We start from the raw sequence: 21791 nt of genomic DNA on the forward strand, positions 1-21791 counted from the left end.
TTTGGAGCCGTTCCCGTCACAGCCCCCTCACCTGCCCAATAGCAGAGCCCGAGCGCGTTTTATTCTTCATCATTACCATCCTGCAGCGCAAGTTTGACTCCGTGATCTCTGGAGCTGGAGGCGGCTTCCACTCCTCTTTCTCTCTCTCTCTCTCTCTCTCTCTCTCTCTCTCGTGTAGTTTTAACTTGAACGTTCAAACGAGCCCATCCGCGTTTTCTTTCGCCCGCTCACTTTTGATGGTTGATCCTCACCGGGCAGTGACCGGGTGCGATGGCCGACTCCGACGCGCAGGAGACCCGCCAACCCGCCAAAGACTCGCCGTTCTCCATCAAGAACTTGCTGAACATCGAAGACAAGCCGGCAAAACCAAAAAGCTTCTTCGGCTCGCCCAAAGGAGCGTTCGGAGGCAGCTTCTTCTCCCGGGTCGGTGAACTGTCGTTCCCTCGGTTCGACTTGTCCACGCACAGAATTGGACTATCGGCGCAGTATTTGGATCGCGCGTCCACCTGGTGGTACCCGTACGCGCTCGGGACGCATGTGAGGACCGGAGGTAAATGGTTTTGTTTTTTAAAGCCTTAATTTGGTTATTCTTTTTTATGACATTAGTGGATAATGTAGGATTTAATATGTAATATATCCGGATTTATTATCGTATAAATCGACATTTTATTAAAAAGAGAATCCGTAATCCACCTTCGGCCGGAATATCCAGAATAAACCGGTCACTATCACTGCAGATCTTTTTTTATTTTATTTGTTTTATTCTAACTGAGCACTGGTTTCCTTTTTCTGCAGGGCCTGAGAAGGTCAGTCTGAGAGAAGCGTCCCCGGCGCCAGAGACGCGCTCCCCGGACCCCCAAAAGAATGACCAAGATGCCAAAGAGGAAAGCGCCGATGACGACATCGCGCTGGAGGAAAGCGACTCGGAAGAACCAAAGAAAGAAGACCGGGAGGACGACTGGAGCGGGAAAACGGGAGAGACGGATCCCGACGGGAAGCACTGCCGGAAGAAGAAGACGCGCACGGTGTTCTCCCGGAGCCAAGTGTTCCAGCTGGAGTCCACCTTCGACGTAAAGCGCTACCTGAGCAGCTCGGAGAGGGCGGGCCTGGCCGCGTCCCTGCGCCTGACCGAGACGCAGGTGAAGATCTGGTTCCAGAACCGGAGGAATAAGTGGAAGAGGCAGCTGGCCGCGGAGCTGGAGGCGGCGAGCCTGAGCCACACGACGGCGCAGAGGATTGTGCGGGTTCCCATTCTTTACCACGAGAACGGAGCCCCGGACACGGCCGCGGGCCGCGCCGCGCACTCACCGGGGAGCCAGTCGCTCGTGGCCTTTCCTCAGCGCATGTACTACTCCCACCCGGTGCCGCTGCTGAGGCCCGTTTAGCACCGGCACCGCGAGCTGGACATGCTTCTGAACAAGAGTGACCGTCACTGAAAAGAAACACATTTTGTATGTTTTATAGATCACGAACAAATGATTATTATTATTATTATTATCAATATTTATCCTACTGAGACAAGCGAAAAAATAATATTAAACAGGTTCATTATTATTATTATTATTATTATTATTATTATTGGTGGTGAAATTGTTCTATGCTGGAAAATGTGTAAATATACTTTAATGTATTCAACTTTAAAAAGCTTGTTTTTCATTTGTATATTAAACATAAATTTGTGTAAGTGTTTAGCAAAATGTGGAATTTAATATTTTCTAAAATTGTGCAATACTTGGCTTCACATTGGCTTCCGGTCTTTGTCACCATGTGTAGTTTACTTTTACAGTAAATAAAAAAGAAGCTTTCTCTTCGTATTGATGAGGACAATCACGCTAAAAGAATCCGCGCAAGCAGGTGAGGCCTTGTTTTTCTGACGCATTGTTTTAACAGTCATTGTTTTAACAGTCATTTCGAAGCCATGGAAGAGCCAAAAATACCCTCTGTTTTGTTTTGTGTATATGTTTTTCTGATATTGTTAAAAGTCTGTAGATAAATGGTCTGTCTGCAGTAAAGATTTTCTTCCAATAAGAGATATTTAATGTAAATGGGAAACAGAATCAATGATCTTGGGAGGTGATAGTTTTAAATATATATAAGGATATATTAAGGTTGGATGAAGGACAGGTGGTGCATCTTTTGAGTAAAAAAGTACTAAATAAAATTATTTTTATTATTATTTTACATATATAATCCATCTAATCTTTCCATGTAAGTGTTGAGTCCAGTCTTAATATTCTGAAGTTTTACTATTTAGAAAACTATTTAGAAAACACAAAAGGGCTGATCTGCTAAAAGCTGAGTTTTTATTTGGATAAATAAAATGAACATTCTTAACTAAATAATTCTGCAGGTTATTGCAATTCGCAAAGGATTCAGTGGGCTGCAGTTTAAGCAAAATTATACGACATACAAAATCACCGACGTCACTTCCTGTGGGTCTACTTTGCGCATATTTATTTTATAAGTACTGACGTCCTTGATGCTCTCTATATGGTATATATATAACCCAGTGAACTCATGTCCTACGTCATCAAGAGAAAAGGGGCGTTGCGAACGATCCCGTGTCACGTGATCTATGCTGAAACAACGGAAATACCCGGACTTGACTCAACCAATCAGATCGTAGGCGGGATTTCAAAGATTCCTCTCAACCAATCAGCGTCGTCTGGTCACGTACGGCACATCGCTAGCTAAGGCGTTAGCTACGCGCCGTCGCGTTGCTTTATATCTTTTATTTTCTGCATTTCATCTTAAAACAAGGCGGAAATACTTCGTGGCGTTTACGAAAAGAAACCGATTTCACCCGACCGACACCGAACCGAAGCGGTGAGTGCATTGAGGCGGCTCGAATTCAACTCGGTACATTTCTACTGTTACAAGCTAACCCTCCTCACCGGCAGTAGCGGGGGTGGGCTCGGTGTAATTGCTGGACGTTACGATACAAGAAACACGTTTAAATGTAAAATAGAGACACCCACACATAAATGTTTTATTGTTTTCTAACAGAGAATTTTGCGGTTTGATTTACGTGTTTGCGAATCAGCTGCTGGCTGGTGCTAAATGCTAAATCCACTGCCTTAGCCGGAAGCTAATACTGATAAACATTGGTTGTTTTCGGTGATAACAATGGATTTAGTTCCAACTGGTGTTTAAGGATAAATCCGTACCAATAATAATCAGTGTCACGAATCCGCTTCTTTCTGCAGATGACCGGCTCAAACGAGTACAAACTGAACCAGGGACCAGAAGACGGCATCTCTGCTGCCAAATTCAGCCCCACCACGGCCCAGTTCCTGCTGGTGTCCTCCTGGGACGGCACCGTCCGTCTCTACGACGTCGTGAGCAACACCATGCGGATGAAGTACCAGCACACGGCTCCGGTTCTGGACTGTGCTTTCTACGTGGGTCTCGGGTTCTTTCCTTTTTCCGCATTCGTTTGAGTTCATCAGTTCATCTCCCGCTCCCCTTTTCAGGACCCGACTCATTCCTGGAGTGGAGGCTTAGATGCGCAATTAAAGACTCATGATTTGAACACGGATCAAGGTATTGATCGTCCCAAATCCATCACAGAGCTATAAAACGACGTGGTCTCGATGCGCACGTTTGTTGAAGTGTTGATTATCCCCGATCAGATACCGTTGTTGGAACGCACGACGCCCCCATTCGCTGCGTGGAGTACTGCCCGGAGGTTAACGTGATGGTCACTGGTAGCTGGGACCGGTCGGTCAGGCTGTGGGACCCGCGGACGCCCTGCAACGCCGGCACTTTCACCCAGCCTGAAAAGGTAACGTCAGACGGCTGTTCCTGCGTTGTTTGGCGTCCGGCGCGGCGTCTCCTCCTCGCCTCACGCTCGTCTTCTCGGTGGAAGGTGTACACCCTCTCCGTGGCGGGAGACCGGCTCATCGTCGGCACGGCCGGGAGGCGAGTCCTGGTGTGGGACTTGAGGAACATGGGCTACGTCCAGCAGAGGAGAGAGTCCAGTCTCAAATATCAGACCCGCTGCATCAGAGCCTTCCCCAACAAGCAGGTCCGATTCGAGCCGATGAATCGGCCACAAACGGCGCCCCGAGCCGCCGACGCAGAGACCTTTGACGCCTTCTTTCTCTCCAGGGCTACGTGCTGAGCTCCATCGAGGGGCGGGTAGCCGTGGAATATCTGGACCCGAGCCTGGAAGTCCAGAAGAAGAAGTACGCCTTCAAGTGCCACCGGCTGAAGGAGGACGGCATCGAGCAGGTGTACCCCGTCAACGCCATCTCGTTCCACAGCATCCACAACACCTTCGCCACAGGTAGGACGGCGTTCGCCGTGGGCCGTGGGTCCGTGTCTCGCGCTGACCCCGAGCCCCCCCCCCCTCCTCCCAGGCGGCTCCGACGGCTTCGTCAACATCTGGGACCCGTTCAACAAGAAGCGCCTGTGCCAGTTCCACCGGTATCCGACCAGCATCGCCTCGCTGGCCTTCAACAACGACGGCACCATGCTCGCCATCGCCGCCTCCTACATGCACGAGAAGGGAGACATCAGCCACCCGGAAGACGCCATCTTCATCCGCCAAGTCACGGACGCCGAGACCAAGCCCAAGTGAGCCGCTCGCGTCCCGAGGCAGCTTCCAGTCGCTGGACGGACTCGAACTGAAGTTCTGCTCAGAATGAAACGTCCGGCTGAATTCAGGGACTCGTCTGGACCTCATGCTTTCTCTTTTCTTCGTGTGCGTGCAGGTCGGTCTAAGGTCGGGGCGGATCCTTCCTCACACCTGAGCTCTGCTGGCATCCAGTGCGTCGCCGCCGCGTTTCCCGCCTCTTAAACATTTTATTGTTCCTCCTGTCTTCTCTGTCCAAACGCTTTTTTTGACATTTTGGATCATGTTTATTCCCTATTTAATCTGCTTCTGTTTCACGCCGGCGGCACGAAGAAACGTGTGTCGGCGCCGTTCTGACATTTATAAATGTTTTCTTAAAACAAAATAAAACCTGAGAGACTCCAGGAATGTGTCGGACGCTCTTTTCTTGACGACGTTGAGCGATGATCCGCCCGCCTCGCCGACGGGCTCCCCTTGGCCCCCCAGACACTGACCTGTGCTGATGGACATCGGGGGCGGGTCGCGGCCCAAACCAGAGCTTGCTTTATTTTTTTGGAAGTGTTGCGGCTGCGTATGGAAGCCCGTGAGGCTCAATTCTCTTCTTTTTTTTTACGGTATCAGCTGATCGTTTCTGACTGCTTTTAAACAAATCTTAAAATGGACGAACGACGGGGATGTTTCCGAATCCGTGGATTTATCTGCCGCTGCTGCGCGACGGAACGCAGGCCTTTTATTAATGGCGCGTTCAGCTGCGCATCCTGCGCGCAGCAGCGCTGCGTGGACGTCTGAGTGGAGCATTTTCCCCTCGGTTCTGACTAATGCGATTTCTGAAGCCCTTCGGAGAAGATCTAGATGTCACTTATTCCATTTAGGGGCTTCAATTTGTTCTAATGGCTTCTGTCTGCTTCTGCGGCATCCTGGAAATGATTAGCTCGGATTGGCTAAATGAAGTAACTAATTCCCGTGATTGACGTTGGATTCTGTCGGACAGCAGTTTAAATACGAAAAGGATTCATTCATTCAGCGGGGAGGGGGGAGGGGGGGAGGGGGGGGGGGACCTCATTTCCTGTCATCTGCGGCTTCCACTAAATTGGAAAATTTGTTTCTTTGAACGCGCGTCAGGGTTTCGTTGTCTGTAGATTTACAGGAAGTTATTTTTAGGTGTTTTTATCACAAAGTTTTAATAAATTAAATACCAGTAAACGTTTCGGCGGTGCATGAAAATAACAATAAAAAAAAAAGCTCTGCTGTTTTTATATGACAATAATTAATATCACGGGTTTGTTTCTTCGGTGCTTCCAGTGACGTCATGATTTTAGGTCGTTAAAATGATGCTAATTGATATTTGTAGTACTAGTAGTATTTTTACGTATACCGTAGTTCCTAGAAAATTAATCAGCTGCCAGAAAATAAAGTGAATTTGAAAATGTCTTTATAGCGAAATGAATTTAATACATTTAATTTATAATAGAAATTTAAAGCAAGAAGCCGCTCTGGTTTGGGCTGCAGGATGTGGACATTCAGGGGGGGGGGCGGTGTGTCCCCTCTGACAGCATCGGTTCCTCCGTCCTTTCATGTGGCTGCACTAAAAGATTCTCCAGATCTGATCGTCCCGTAAAGACTCGGCGTCCCGTTGCTGGGACGTCTCAGCTGGGGGGGGGGGGGGGGGGTGAAACCTGAGCTTCTCTCCTTGTTGCTACCACAACACCTCACTCAGAGCTGCCCCTGCCCCGGGGAGGCTTTTAAGGGGCTTCGGAGGCCGAGACAACATCTCCTTGAGAGCATTGTAGTTACATTAGAGCCTAATTAGGCGGCGGAGCTCAAGGCCATGTAACCCACCGCTGGGTTCACACTCTCAGCCATCCATCTCTCTGCAGGCAGCGTGGGGGGGGGGGGGCACACCTGGTAAATCAGACATCTCTGGAGGGCCACAGGATTCGAGGTGGAGGTTTTGCCTCCTAGACTTTGCAGATTGATCATCCATCAACAGGAAACCAGCTTGAATTGATCACCGTCGTCGGCCCGTCTCACTCAGAAACTCCCGGACAGACTTTAAAAGGTCGGAGGGAGGAACGGTAAAGGTCCGGCGGGGCTCTGGACAAAGGGAAGGACAGGACTTTCCCTCGGTTCCGTGTGACAATCCCTGGAAATGGAGCGTTTGATTTGAGCTCCAAGCGCTTCACCTTTTCGTTAAACAATGAGATGAAGCTCGATGGTTCCCGCCGATGGTGGGACACCCATCCCACGGATAGGGTGTCCCACCTCCAGGGGCGAAACTACAAGCACTCAAACACAACCGATCCAACAGAGACACCTGTCGGGTGCCGTGAGACCTGCGAAACATCGTCCAATTAGCATTCACGGTTAGCTTAGCAGAACTAATACGCCTCGTCTTTGATGTTTGCCGGTTGTGGCGGCGGCGGTCATCGTTTTTCACGTCGCAGATCAAAATTCGCCTTCAGCTTTTTGTTTCTCGTGTCGCGTTGTCGTCTCCTTGTGTTTCCTGCCCCGTGACATTCAGGTCGGGACTTCGTGATGTCACCGCAGGAGTATTCAAACCGCCGCTATTGTGGTGGCAGCTGACGGCGGCGGGAATCTCATGGGTCTAAAGTGACACGACTCTTTTTGCTTCTCCGCGTTGTGTAACCTTATATAGTTTATGTACGAACGGTGGGTTCTTAAACGATTCAAATCGGCTTCACGGAAACGCCCGAAACCAAAACGAAGGACAAATTAAAATTGACCCAAAATGAAACATTTTGATCATGAATGCAAATCGGCGCTGCAGGAAGGAAGAAGAGACTTGTGTTTTTTTAAAAGCAAACACAAAATGAGTCGTCATGATGTCATCGAGCCGGCGGCCAGAGAGTAAGAAGTAAGAAAGATGCTTGAAGTTTAGCGGCAGGATTGGAACAGATGAACTTCAAAGAGTTCAGCGATCCAGAATGAGGTCAGGAACAAATATCACAGTTTAAAATCAACTCTGATTCACTTTGACTTTTCATGGTTGGTGTTTAAAGATACCAAGAACAATCTAGAACCTTCTGGTGCTGATCCAGATCACCGTGTGACGGTGCAGATCCAGAAAGGAGAACGAGCTGCTTGGGGGAGGTCTGTGCTCTCTGAGTGCTTTAGGATGTTTATATATATATTAAGTCCCAATCCTCTTTATTATTATTGGTGTTCCTTTAAGAAAACTCCAGATTTAAATAATTTGCTGGAAGTATTTCCGGTGGCTAATATTACTGCGACTGAGTCTGAGTGATGCTTCCCTTGTTTCTAAACTCCAACCTGTGGCTGAGCAGGGGGGGGGGGTCCATGTTATTGAACACGCAGCACATTTGTCATTTCCTAAGTGCCTCCTGTCTGAGTGATCAGTGCATTTACACAGTCGGATCAATAGCGGCAAAAAGACGTGTTCTCATAAACAGCTTTTGATTATTGGACATAATTAACTTTTCTGAATCCGGTGAAGTGAATCAGTGCCCCCCCCCCCCCCAACTAATGTGAATGTGATCAATGCATTAATTTCTGCTTTCTGGTTCTAACTCATCTTCGGCCACGCATTATATCACCACTGACGGCTCTCGCCCCCCCCCCCCCGGGCGAGCCCATTTGTGTGACAGGATGCTGGATGGAGCTTTATTCTGCAGCCGCGCCAGTTTATTTCTCATATTGATCATCATGCCTCCCTTATGTGTCGCGGGTCAGAGGGCGCGGCGCTAATGAAACCCGCTGATGGATGCCGTTATCCCAACATCCATCAGCGGCGGGGCGTTCGGCGGGGCGGTCGGCAGGCGGCGCCACAAAGCGCCGCCAAAAGGTGGAGTTTTTGTTTTTAATTCTGTGTCCAGGATTTATCAATTAATGAATCATTACTGTGAGATATCAACTAATAAATCAGATTGATAGTAACAAGCTTTTATTTCTTCATTTCTTTTATAACGCTTTTCTATCTGCCAATAGCCAATAATCAATAACCAAAACCGGTCAGCAGGGTGTGACTAGTGAAGGAGTTGAATCCTGACCTTTGGCCTCATGTCACAAATCATTCATTACATTTGTGGGTTAATTTGATCAGCAAAATTAGACCAAAATTAGTTCCAATCAACCCGCGAGCGTCGTCATGGCAATCCATCCTCGGAGGATGAAAGTGAGCAGGTATTTTAACACGTCTGGATTTTTCTCAGAAAGGAAGAAAGAAAGAAAGAAGCTCATTCTGTCGTAGGAGAGGTCTGAACACCAGGCGTGAAGTGATCCGTCTGCCTGCCCAGCGCCTCCTCTTCATCCACCCCGCCCGGCTAATGCGTCCCCCTCAATAGAGGGGAGAAAGGGGGGCCTGTGCGAGGCGAGGCGGGCCAGTAATTGGAGGGGAAGCTTTATTTCATTCACTCCCGTGCATCTTTTGTGGCTTTTTGCAAGTGCGCCGCTTTTGAGTCGTCGTCTCATAAATGTCTAATTTCTGCAGCTCCTCTTCCTCCTTGGTTGTTTTCCTCACAAAACACGATTGAAAGATGTTTTTCATTTCATTAGCGGAACCTTTAATTACGCCTTGATGATACTTTTCCTGAATTCTGACCATCAGCAGGAGGTGGAGAAACATTTATTCCCCTCTGGACAGGGGCAGCCCGTCTCCTTTCATTATCACGTTGTGGTAGTTCCATAAAAGCCTGCAAAGCGGAGCTTGGTCAGGGTTTCACAATGACTGTCGTAAAATGCATTAAGAAATGTTCTTTTTATATCAGCTTTATATGAATGCGCAGGTTAAAACCCTCTCTCCCCGTTTTTATGCGTCCAGGTTCTCGCGTGTGTTTAAACAGCTCCAACCTCACCAGACTGATGTTGAATTCAACCTAAATGAAAATCATCATCTGCTTTCCTCCGCGCCAATGGAAAGTAGGAGGCGGGGGGGCTCGCTTCAAAACCCGAAACCCCATCAAATGATTTAGGTATAATATGGAATCACCCAAACAATCCTGACCCGACTTCCAGTAGATTGGGCATGAGAAGATAAGGACTGTGGATGAATATTGATTTTGGTGTCGCTAGGGCCTTCACAGACGAGATTAAAAAGAGTGGACCGACCGCCGCCTAATCAGAACCGGTCATGCAGCAGACGAACGGCCCCAGGTGAAAGGGAAAGGGGAAAGCAGCGCCGGGCCGTATGAAACCAGCCTCCTGGTGCAGCATTTCCTTCTAAATGGCTGCATTTGAGACAAATCTGCACAAAGGAAAGGTCGAACTGGCCACCTGACCCGACAACCCCCGAGGGCCGCTGGACGACGAGAGGTCGCAGCGGGACAGACGTCCGACCGGAGGGGCAAAACAGGCGACTTACAGCTGCTCAGATTATCTGTAAATCGCATGACGTATTTACAGGTGGTCCTGCCGCACGGTGGATCGGGTATAATTCGATATCCGGGAGGGTTCCCCTTTAAACAGGAAGCTCATTGATTCTGTTTCCAGAGGAATTGCAGCCTGGATCGGTTTACCTTGTTACCTTGTCGCACTGTGTTCTGGTCTGATCTCCGTGTCCGTTTCCGCTCAGCCCAACAAAGCCCGCTTTGTCCCGGTGGCGGTCATCCATTGCTAATATCCCATCTCGTGCTGCACCGGAGACGTGCAGCACGCCTTCAGAGGGCAGCGGGAGCTGTTGATGGATGCCCCCCTCACCCCGTCTACCTAAATTAAGCTTTGTGGAAAACGCGAGACCCAGTGGTGGAAAAAGAAAAAAAGAAATTACGCAACTCAGATTCAGAGAACAGAATTCAATTTTTATTACGAGATCAGAGAGTACAAATACACGTAAAGGTAAAAAGAACTACGAAACGTGCACGCGGATGTTTCAAACCATCATGCCTGAACCAGTCCGCTCGTGGCTGCGATTAAGAGTCATGCTTTTAATCTGGCTTGATGTTCAAAGTGCTTAAAGTTAAAATAAAAAAGTATTAAAGTATAATGAAACCAGAGCAAACACCTGCATGCACCCACGCAAACAATTACCTACGGTTACGTCCCTCTAATCCTAGATCTGATATTATAATAAATATAAAGTGCTGAAAAATCAGTCCCTGAAAACAAATTCAGAAAGAATGAAACCACTATTAAAAAACACACACACACACACACATAAAAACACCACACTATCATCTGCATAGAAACTCTTCATGTGGCTTGGATGGTACCGTTTTCTGAGTCGGAATATTATGGCACATTATTACATTCTGGTGTGTTTTACAAAGCGTCACAACCGATCTGGCCCTCAGGTAAAAGCGACGAGCTTGAGTAGCTTGTAACGTCGTTTCAGGTAGGGAGATGCCATCCGAGGAGATCGCATCAGAACAGAGCGCTCCTTCTACTGCATTAGCTGAAGGCACTGATATCCTGATGGAAATAACTTCATTTTGGCCGCGACCAGGCCCAGTAAATACGATTGCTAGCTGTTAGCGCAGCTGCGAAAGCCTGGTAACTGATGGAAAGCGACCCAGACGCAGTTGTGAATGGTGCCGGTGGCCGCCCCTGTGAGCTCTCTGAATGTATTATCGCCTCCGTGATGGTGGGGCATATTAATAAAGCACCTTACAGTCGCACCACCCAAACGGACTGTAAATCACCGGCCGCTGAGGCCGCCGCGGGGAGGGGGCGGAGCCAGCGACGCTCGGCTACAGGCCGCCGGGTTTTAGCAGATTAAACACTTCAGTGCTGAACCGATGGGACACAATCAGCCGGCGTAATGATTCATTAATGGAGAGCGTAAAGTGTGGGCCAACCCCAGAAATTCAAAACAGGGGGAAATTAATCAGGCTGATTGTCTGAAGCGGCCTTCATTAGCATAGCATTAGCGCTAAGGATCAGGCAGTCAGGGACAGATCTATGGGTCTGACTGCAATGAATGAGTTCTTAAAGGAAGAGTTCATTAAAAAAAAGCGAGTACATCAGCTTGTAAAAGACAAAGTTCCCTGCACCTCCCTCGGGTGATTGGCAGAACGCGACGGTGCTAATCGCTGTGTACTGTCCCTTTAAAGACATTCACCCGCGCTGCTACGATAGAACAGCATAAACACGACATGGGAAAAGGCACTTCATAAAAATGATTCAATTAAAAGCGTCTTTTTGGAACGGCGTATTCTTCCTCCACCCGTCCCCGCTTCCCGCTACCCCCCCGCCGTCATTTGCTGAGCGTGACGCTGTGGATGGCGTCCGCTGGGATTTGGGAATCCTCTTTGTGACCATCGACCCTGAAGGTGACGAAGGTGTTGGCGGGGATGGTGGCGGTGGCGTTCAGGGTCCGACCCAGCCAGCCCGGAGACCCGCGCTTGTGCATTTTCACCGTTACCTGCAGGGCGTGACGGAGGAGCAGACAGACGGCGAAGGTTAGAGCGCGAGACTGGGCGATGTTGCCGGGGGGGGGGACGGGACGGCGTGACCTCCTGACCTCTGGCTGGAGGTAAGCAGACACTTTGTCCTCTGCTTGTACAATCTGTTGTTTTGCATCCTGGGTTCCTGAACTCGTTGGACTTTAGAACTCAATTTTCAACCTCTTTTAAGTCAAACTCCTGACGGGACCTTTACATACGACATTAAATTACGCGGCAGAAATATCGTACAACTCTTTGGGAACGACGATCCGACACGCTCGCCCGGAATAAATCCAAACTCAACCTCGTTTTTAACCGAGAGCGTTTTTAATTCCCCTCTGCATCTTGAACGGAGTCACGCCACTCTGGATTTTCATGTAGGTTGGAGGGCATAATACGTTTTAGCGCGACATCAAAAACGGCCTGTTATGATTGAGCCTGACAATGGAGGCCTTAACTAGATTTAGACATGCAGGTAATTGAGCCACATCCATCTCAAAACTCTTGTTTGGCTGCATTTACAGGGATGACAGAATATTACGGTGCCTTTTCACAGTTCCATTTTCTTTCACTTCAGCATGAGGCAATTTTTCAATGATTATTTTTTTCTCTCCATGCTCTTTCATCCCCGGCTCTCCATAATGCCCGGGCCTTTTAGTTAATGGCAGCGACAGTCAGAGCCCAGTGTATCAGCCCTTGTCCATTTTGCAGGTCATTGTGGGAGCCCGATAGGCCTTTTATTACGGCGACATCAAAAGGCAGATAAGCATTAGAGGTGGGGAAAATACCCTGCACTAGATACGTTCCCTCTTTCCTTTGTCCGCTATTGAAAGTGATCATTTTAATAGTGAAGAGGTTGCTGAGCGCCGGGGCTGATGGGAAGAGCGACACCCCTGACAGCCTACCAATGCAGAGCGAGTCGATAGCACGCCGCGGGCGCACAGCACGCCCTCAACACCTGCACGCGCTCGCCGCTAACCTAATTATCGGCAACAAAGGCCGCTGCGATTCCAGACGCACATGCTTCCACCATTTACTTCCCTATTAACGTGCATTAAAACGGGATACAATCGCGTCTCGTATCGCGGCCTCGGCTGGACGCCACATGGCTCAGCGCGACAATGGCGCCGGACACTTGACGACGGAGCGAGGGCCTATTAATTGGGGATTGCGTGGAGGAGCCGCTTCGTGACAGCTGGTGGCGGAGAAGCTCGTAAAGCAACACAAAGACATCGGGGCGGATTGTTCCAACACGCCACGGCCGGGAAGAGGTGGTCGGCAGCATTTAGCTAATTCAATGGAACCGATGTTGAGCCGCAGAGTTCTGGAAGGTTCTGATCAAACTCCTGCTCACATTAGAGAAGGACTCAAGCAGCAAACTCCATCCTGAGGTCCTCGCCGCGTCCAGCACAGGCAGGACCCGGGTGCGAGGACGCTTCACGGCGAGGACGGCGCCCCCGGGGGGGCCGAGGCTGGGTGTCGCACAAAAGGTGGCGAGCTCGCCCAACTGCCTGCCTCTCACTTTCTGTGTCATGCGAACGACGTCGCTCCTCACATTTCAACAACACGGGCTCGGCCTTAAAACAAACCCCCCCCCCCCCCCCCCCATCAGTCAGCGCGGGCCGTCACCTGGAGCCACAGGTGCAGAGTTTCAGGTGAACTCGGAGTGAGCGTAACGCCACACCGGCTTCAGACGACGGCCTCTTTGTTCCGCGCCGCGTCTCGCCCGACTCCGCTGGGGTACAGCGGCGAGCAACACGCCGCTGGTGCGAAACGCGGCTTTGTCTACGAGTCAGAAGTGACAGAATCGGACCAAGAAGCAGTTAGCGGACATTTCGGCTGGATTGACCGGGCGATTCGGTTAAACCCGGCGGTTCGGATCGCCATTTTTAGTCTTCGGCGATTTGCTCAGCGGGAGAATTGTGTCTCCGCTGCAACCTTTCAGCACGAGGAGAGCCAATCACAGTTCACGCTCCGGCTACGTAACTGGTCGGGTTCCGTTCCGAGCTCGCCACCGCAGGAAGCCGTTAAACTCTCTCCTGCAGCCGTCGACTCCCGTTCAAACACGGTTCTTTTTGGTCCTCAATAGGTCTGGCTGTCTGGAGAGGACGCAATCCAAGGCTGATTTAATCTGCTCTTTACAAACATCTCTAACAGCATTACCCCCCTGCCCCCCTCCCTGAGCATACACCGACCCCCCCCCCCCCCCCATCCGACTCCATTAACTCCCAAATCAGGTTTACAGACCATATTGATGCCGTCCGTTATTAAGGGTGATTATCAAAACAACAGACAATGGGGCCAAAGTGTCCGTTAACCGGTTTAGCCGTAATTTCACCGAACTGTAACAGATGGCTCCGCCGCGCACGCCGTCTGGCCACGCGGCACGTTAGCCGTCGCATTAAAAGAACGACAGTCTGCTCACAGGTGGCCGAAGGAAATGAGCCCGGAGCACAGAGAACGCGGCATTTAGCTCTGCATCGTAAAATAACATCCACCCCTCTGCCTTTATTCGTCTCAGTCAATGAGAAGCTGTAATTAAGCATCCCTGCTCCACTCGGCCCGCTTTATTAGTCACGAATCTCCAGTGATCGTATCGGACGACCGACACCAGCAGGATCACTGTAATATCCTGGATCCAAAAACAAATAGCGGGGGGGGGGGGGCAGAGAAATGTTTCTGTTCCTGCTTAATCCAGGATTCGATGCCAGATGGGGATGATGTCAGAGAATCATTAATAGGAAAAAGATCAAGCTGATTGAACACGCCAACGCAAACGTCTGGGCAACAATTCAATGCGATCGTTTATCGGGTTTCGCTGGAGCCGCGCCGCTACGGTTAGAATTGATTTTCATCACAGGTCGATCTGCGTGTCCTTTACTTGATTAATCAATCAACAATTCTGAGTAGGAAATAGAAGAAATCGTGGATGCTTCCAATCACAAGAGCAATACTTTATCACGACTTAAAAGATCTGGAATCAGACTTTCGTCTTAAAATGATCTACAAACAAGTCTTCTTTCTTGTCCTTTCCATTCTGACGACGTTCCGTAACGAGTCGCAGCTCATTTCACATTCAAAGAAACGACTCGGTGATGAATATTGATGACTTGGAGCTTCATTTCAAACCCGTATTCAAATGTCCTGGAACTCAATCTCCGTCTGTGTCAAGTAGGAACGTGTAAAACATGAACTCCACCGGCTGATGTTTCGCTAAATTAACAAAAGAGCTCTCGAAGAGCCCTTTAAAGTGACTGCTGTTGCATTCTGGGAGATGAGCGTCGAGTCATCTCCAGACCAACGGACGCAGAATCTCTCCACAGCCTGAAACTAGATTTCAGCAAGTTTAATCAGAGGCTATTACGAAGCGGCGTTCGGCCTTCCTCTGAGTGCTGGAGTCTTCGCTGCTTCATCGCACGTACTTCTGATCCTGTATAATTGCATGCCGAGTTTTCCTTCCTACACACACTCCGGTGCAAATTATTTCCAATTCCCGTTTCCTTTTGAGAGCGATGCTGCAATTACAGAATCTCAGCGTTCTGGTAATTTCACCACAATTTTCGCTTTTGTTGAAAAACGCCACGCGGGCGATGGATGAGCTTTGTTTTCTAGGGGATTCCTCGGAAAAGTTTCCTTTCCTGCAGAAATCCTGGCGAGTTGGAAACTCGATGAACCTCAAAGGTTAAAACAAGTAAAACTCCTGAGCCGGAAAAGTGGGAAAGATGGAATTATATTCAAGAACAGCAGGCGGAAAAGTGAAGCCAAAGGAACTGAAGGTTTGATGTTTTGGTTGTTTGTTGTTCTATTTTTCTCTTTTTTTAAAATTATTTGAGATAACACTTCTTACATTGTTATCTACATTATGTCTAGTTTATTGTTGAAATGTTTTTTTTTGCTCCAACTGATGAAATATAGAGCACAGACCTCCTCCAAGCAGCTCGTTTCCCTCCTAACTGGATCTGCACCGTCCACACGGTGATCTGGATCAGCACCAAAAAGGTTCTAGATTGTTCTTGGTGTCTTTAAACACCAACCATGAAAAGTCAAAGTGAATCAGAGTAGATTTTTTGCATGCCTCCCTTTGGACTCTTAATTAAAGGATAAAGTTTCGGTTGATGGAAATCTTTACATTTTTACCGATTTAAAAATCAATGAATGCAGCCCGGGAGATGGTCAAACGGAGAGGAACGTCGCCGCTGAATTAACAAGCTGCACCCGCGGCCGTCCAGGCGGGACGTCTCCCCGGTAACCGAGGTGGGACGGTTCGATGGCGCCGGCTCCTTTTTCTGCTTCTGTTAATTAGTTCAGACGCTCTGTGTGATGAACGTGAACGAGGAGAGCGGCGTAAGGCCTCGGGTCTGGAGACACACCCCATAATAACCCCTCAGTCCAAACAGACTGCATGAAGACAGACTGCGGTCTAAGAATATAGACCGTCATTAATCACGTGATCGGAGACCTCGCGCCTCGCGGTGGATTTGTGGATTCATGCGGAGCCGGAGCGGAGCCGGAGCGGAGCCGGCTCGTAGCGCACATCGTCCACTCCGTGTTTTTACAAGTAAGAAATCAAAAGCAGGCATTATTTCTGGACTTAGAAAATACGCCCGGGGGAGTTATTGGGTTTCTTCTACCCCCCCCCCCCCCCCCCACCCTTCCGATGCACGGGAGAAGAAATATTACATCTGAAAATGTTTCGCAAAAACGTTACTGAACAAATCCAACCTGGAATCTGAATACAAACGGAACATTATCGGGGGGGGGGGTCACCTCGTCCTGCTGCCATTTACAAATATTTATTTGATAATATATGTTGTTGTCACCTCGGGCTGGAAAAGCCTCTAACGATTGTCAGGTCATGCATCAAACATGCAGCAGCTGGAGGCCATGGGGGGGCGGGGGGGGGGTTGGAATAAGTCACATGTAAATAATGTACCGGGAGCTTTCGGCCTTTTTTTTTTTACATTCTCAACACAATAATCAGTAATAACCCCAAATTAAACGGATAATTACAATTTCGATCATGTAATCTGCAACATCCGGACATCCGAATTCAATATTGTGATAATTGTATTTGAATAACGCTCCGACTCAAAACCAAAATACTACTGCCCCCTGCTGGTTGCCCTCCCACCTCCGTGCACAGACGGTACACCTGTGGTCCTGGCGCCGGCGTCGGACTGACCTGAGGAGCTTGTCCCAGCAGGGACCACAGCGAGACGGTTCTGGAGAACTCGAGCGTTCCGGTGTCCTCCCGGCTCAGACCGAGGTACCGGCAGCCCCGGTAGTCCCCCCTCAGCCGCTCGCCGGCGTGAGGCCACAGCAGATCCCACGTTCCCACCTTCCCCAGGACCTCCCGCACCGCCTGCATCCGCCGGTACGACAGGCGACCTGCGGGGCAAAAAGGAACTCGGTGGAAAAGGGCGACACTCCTGTCCGTCGAACGGCCGCTTCATTTAAAGGACAACTCACCAGAGAGCCAGGAGGGGGTCAGCGCGTCCCACAGCCGGGCTGCGAGGTCCTCCCTGAAAGACGTGAGGAAGTCGTTTATCTGGCCGTGGGACAGCAGCTCACTCCTCTTCCTCAGCTCCTCATTCAGCTGGCAGTCCGGAGAGAGGAAGATGACCCTGGGGAAGAAGAGGCTTTGATGCACAGGCACGCCACTCCTCCTCAAGTGGTCGCACAAGTTAGCCGTCTTGGTCTAGAGGAGACGAATGAGGGGGAGGCAACGGTCATTTTTCTATCAGTGATCGATCGATCAATAATTCAGGTGAACGTTGGTTGGACCTCCAAAAAGACACACCAACGGGAAATGGCCGACCAATCAAGCGACTTCTCATTTGGTCCGGTCTGAACCTGCTTTGTGACGTTGGAACGTCCGCCATCTCGCGTCTATTGAGATGGAAATGCCTCCTGCAGGCGAGGCCCGTCGGGTCACAGCTGTGTTTAGGCACCTGTCTGCTTTCACCCCCCCCCACCCCCCCTCTCTGGGCATAATTATTGCCTTTCAGATGAAGAGCAAGCACTTGGGCAGTTTAGAAAGCCTCATTGTCATGTTTGAAATTTCCATATAGATTGTCGCTCAGGATCTCTTAGCTCGTTAGCTAGCTACGCGCCGGAGCCGATTGGGCCTCCCGAGCCGGACTGTTTGACATTCGGGGTTTTCCCGCGATGGCATTCCATCATTTCAGATAAATGGCTGTTTATCCTCTTTCTGCTTACCGTGATAGCTTTCAGGGGATCCTCAATCTGCTCGATGCAGGTGTTGCTAAAGTTTTGGTCCTCGTCTTTCAGTTGGACGTGCCAGGTCGGGTCGTGAGCCGACACCACGCCCTTCCAGGGTTTGACATCTACGCAGAAGATCCCGTGACCTTGGCAAAAAAACAACAACAACACATTACTACGAGCCGAAAAATAGTTCAAATGTCTTCAGGAAAGGGTTTTCCTGGATGCTAACCTGCTAGGATAACGATGTTGATGTCATCTGTGGTGTTTTCTAAATGGTCGGGGACACGCAGCTCGCTGTAAACGTCTCCCTCTCTCAGCCCGGTGAGTGTCCTGAAATTACAAGTATTTCAATTTGACAGAACACGACACGCATAAAAACAAAAGTTAATAATAATGAGATGCTGCATGGATTTGGCCGCTAGAGGGCAGCACAACAAGCTTCAAACGCAACATAGCCTTAATGTGGTCTAATTAGCTTGTGATAGCTAACAGACATTTAGCTATCACAAGCTATCGGAGCTCATAAGCTGGGAAGTAAAGGCATTGCCGACCCTTTATATTTTAGCTTCTCAGCTAAACCCGTTAGCATGCGTTAGCTTTACCTGAAACAGAATGCATGCTAATGCTTTTAGCTGCGGGGCTAAAGTGAAGATGGAAGGCTGTTGCTTTCAGATAGTAAACTGTGGCTGGATGCTAGGCTAGCTGAGGTGATTTAAAGCTAACCAGCTGGACTTGTCGGCTGAGCCCAGCTAGGGAACATTATTGTCCCGGTCCTGAGCCCCCCCCCCCCGCCTCCCCGTTGACTGTAGCTGCTGACACCGGGCCGCCTGTCCTGTAATTTTCATCTTTAATATCAATAAATATTAATTGGCTCAGCTGTAAGGTGGGTGATGATGCTCACCTGACGCGTTGCACAAACTCAGGTAGGGTCGGTGTCTGACGCGGCGGGCCTTCGGACTCTTCGGAGCCGAGATGAAACGGGGCGAACAGACTTCCGAGCTGAGACATTCTTGTCTTTGTCTAGTAAAACATAAAACATGTTAATATTTAGCTGACTCGGAAAGTTTGAAAGGCCAGGTCCAATGACGTCACTCTCCTCCAGGAAGTTGGCCCGCGCGCGCGCCATCGTGACTCAGAAAAGGTGCCAAATGTTCCGGCTCGGGTTGACCCATGTTGTCTTTTCATGGGGGGGGGGGGTGGGCTGGTTAGAATCATTTTATGTTTTCAAAAGACGTTTTAGCGAACCGAACTCACATTTAGCTTGATAAATTCAATTGAAAACACAACTTTCATGTATTTTTTTTCTTATTTTAAAACCCCCGAAAGGCCACAACAAAGAGTCGCGACGGGCGCGCGAGCCCCACACGAAGCATACGTACGATTGAGGTCTCGTGCCGTCTGATGAACAGCCTTCAAAGGGGGGGGGGGGCTCTTCAACTCGACATCTTCCCGGCGTCGCTGTCGCCCTGTTGTCCGTCGCTGAGACCGGTAACACTTGCGCCGGAGCGGGGGGGGGGGGGGGGGCGTTTCACAACGTTCCCGTCTCCCCCCCGCTTCCAAGGTTCCTGGAAGAAGTAAACAACAGAGCACGTGCGCCGACCCGGCATCAGATTTCAGCGGTGACGTCACTCAGCCGGGCTCGCGCTGCTGTTTTCGTGTGACGTTTTGGACGGAGGAGCACAAATGTATGTCAAATATTATTATTATTAATAATAACTACCACTATTATTAATAATATAGTACTACTATTAATAATAGTAGTATTATTACTACTACTACTATTATTAATAATAGTAATATATTACTATGACTACTATTATTAATAATACTACTACTACTACTATTATTGGTAGTACTACTACACATATTGTTATTTTATGGTGTCCTTATTGTGTATGCGAGAAAGATCAGATTTGATTTATCCAATAGTTGGTGAACATAATGTTTTACATTTCATCGCACATGATGGGACAATGATGGAATATATATTGCATTATTCCCCCCCCCCTTGAACTTGAATTTGCCGGCACATCCTGCAGAAGCCCGTGGAGAGGATATTACAAAAGAGATGAAGCATATCTAATTCAGCAGTAAATACAGAGTGAATATCTCAATGCGGTGATAAACAATGTCCGGATAGCACAAAAAAAAAACTATGAAAGAACTTAATATCAAGAGCAGATAGCCAAATCTGGCCTCAATGGAAGCCAATAAACAGAGGCACTCTGCCCCCCCTGACCTTCACTTCTGGTTGAGATCGGGGCGATAGAGCAGGCGCAACCTCGATAAAACCAATGCAATGGAGCAAAAATAAATAGATATTAAATTAAAGCAGAGGCAATACTGGCTGAACTGCTGCAGGAATGTGAGAACACAAGCTTCTTTGTGGGGTTTAATATTTTCGTTATCTGGTGTCCAATCGATTCCATCTCTTGCCTTTGACGTATCAACGCATATAATCATCTTGTATTGGAACTTGCAAATGTGAGCAGCCATGTTTATATATTAAATGTATTTCTTGCTCCTAGTTTAGCCTTTTCAATTCATGCTGTTGTTTTCAGCCTTTAGTTAGCCTGAAATGTTCCAGAGTTCATCATTTAATTATTTAAGAATACAAGAAAGAGGTTCCGAACAGAGAGCAACCCTTTTAGGTCTGCTATTTGAAATGAAATGGACAAATAAAGGGGCCTCCTGGTGACAGGCCTGCCGTTGTAATTAGTTATGCCGTATGAAGAGGTAATTTGTATGCTAAAGTTTAATTGTTCAATTATCACTGGACATTAGAGGAGTTCTCGATGCCGTTCCATCGCGTTTGAAAATAGCGCTGAACCTCTTTGCGCCGCGTTTTCTAATAGCTGGCAATTACAGGAAGAGCCCTCCGACTAATTTAATCGATGGCGGCCGGCGCAGTCGCTGGCAGTGAAGGGTCGGTCCGGCCGACCTGCGGAGCTGCAGCAGCCGGTTCACCGTGGAGAAAGACCTCGGCTAGCTGCTGGCGGTGCCCGTGGAGTAAACGGCAGCGGACGCAGGCCTGAGTGCCGAGAGGACGACATGTTGCAACAACCCCATCGCAGAGCAAACAGAGTATTTATCGCTCTTAGGAAGTCCACAGAAAGACACTTTTTGAGCTGGGGGCCCAGATATGAACCCTTCAGTCCCACCAAGCGGCTTTTCAAGGTTCTCATTAGTGTTAATCGACACCACATGTGTCTTATTAGTAATTAGCTCCAATCCAAAAACATTTCATTAAAGCGTCTCTCTGCCGCGGCGCGGCGCTCGCTAGCAAAGCAAAGCTGCAGTTGTGGTTGTCACCGAACAATGACGTTTTCTCTTCCCTCTAAATGTCCCATATTATCTCTACGCAGGCGAGCAATTTATCTGTCATGAGGTCGGGGGCGTCATTAGCGGTAAGCCGAGGAGCCTTCCGTCCAGGAGGCCCGGGCGCCTTTCGACGCTTAATTTGATAAATGTATTAATTCTGGATCTGGACGACGGTACGATCAGACCGTCAGGCTTCCAGCCTCGGCCTTTCGCGATAGGTCGGCTTTGAGTTGGGGCCTCCTCTGGTTTCAGGAGCCGTCATTCCCGGGGGGGGGGGGCTCGACTTCTTATCGCCGCCTGACCCAGTAATT

The 21791-nt window shown here is 49.0% G+C and overlaps 3 protein-coding genes across 3 annotated transcripts; 2 read left to right on the plus strand and 1 right to left on the minus strand.

Moving 5' to 3' along the window:
• The first annotated feature begins 270 nt into the window (after positions 1–270).
• On the plus strand, positions 271–1385 carry hmx3b (H6 family homeobox 3b). Its single transcript, XM_068754648.1, has 2 exons — positions 271–550; positions 796–1385. Exons 1-2 carry the CDS (start codon positions 271–273, stop codon positions 1383–1385), a joined length of 870 nt encoding a protein of 289 aa, XP_068610749.1.
• Positions 1386–2305: 920 nt separating this feature from the next.
• On the plus strand, positions 2306–4969 carry bub3 (BUB3 mitotic checkpoint protein). The gene is made up of 7 exons (XM_068754527.1): positions 2306–3401; positions 3474–3543; positions 3633–3784; positions 3869–4027; positions 4111–4288; positions 4362–4578; positions 4716–4969. Exons 1-7 carry the CDS (start codon positions 3207–3209, stop codon positions 4723–4725), a joined length of 981 nt encoding a protein of 326 aa, XP_068610628.1. The 5' UTR covers positions 2306–3206; the 3' UTR covers positions 4726–4969.
• Positions 4970–10329: 5360 nt separating this feature from the next.
• Positions 10330–19637, minus strand: si:zfos-911d5.4 (uncharacterized). Its single transcript, XM_068754482.1, has 7 exons — positions 19539–19637; positions 19061–19179; positions 18389–18489; positions 18154–18302; positions 17404–17632; positions 17117–17322; positions 10330–11912 (listed from the first exon to the last, which is right to left on the minus strand). The coding sequence occupies exons 2-7, from the start codon at positions 19165–19167 to the stop codon at positions 11745–11747; spliced, it is 960 nt and encodes a 319-aa protein (XP_068610583.1). The 5' UTR covers positions 19168–19179; positions 19539–19637; the 3' UTR covers positions 10330–11744.
• Between the last annotated feature and the right edge of the window lie 2154 nt (positions 19638–21791).

The sequence above is a fragment of the Brachionichthys hirsutus genome, chromosome 21 (genome assembly GCF_040956055.1).
Source record: "Brachionichthys hirsutus isolate HB-005 chromosome 21, CSIRO-AGI_Bhir_v1, whole genome shotgun sequence".
Taxonomy (NCBI): domain Eukaryota; kingdom Metazoa; phylum Chordata; class Actinopteri; order Lophiiformes; family Brachionichthyidae; genus Brachionichthys; species Brachionichthys hirsutus.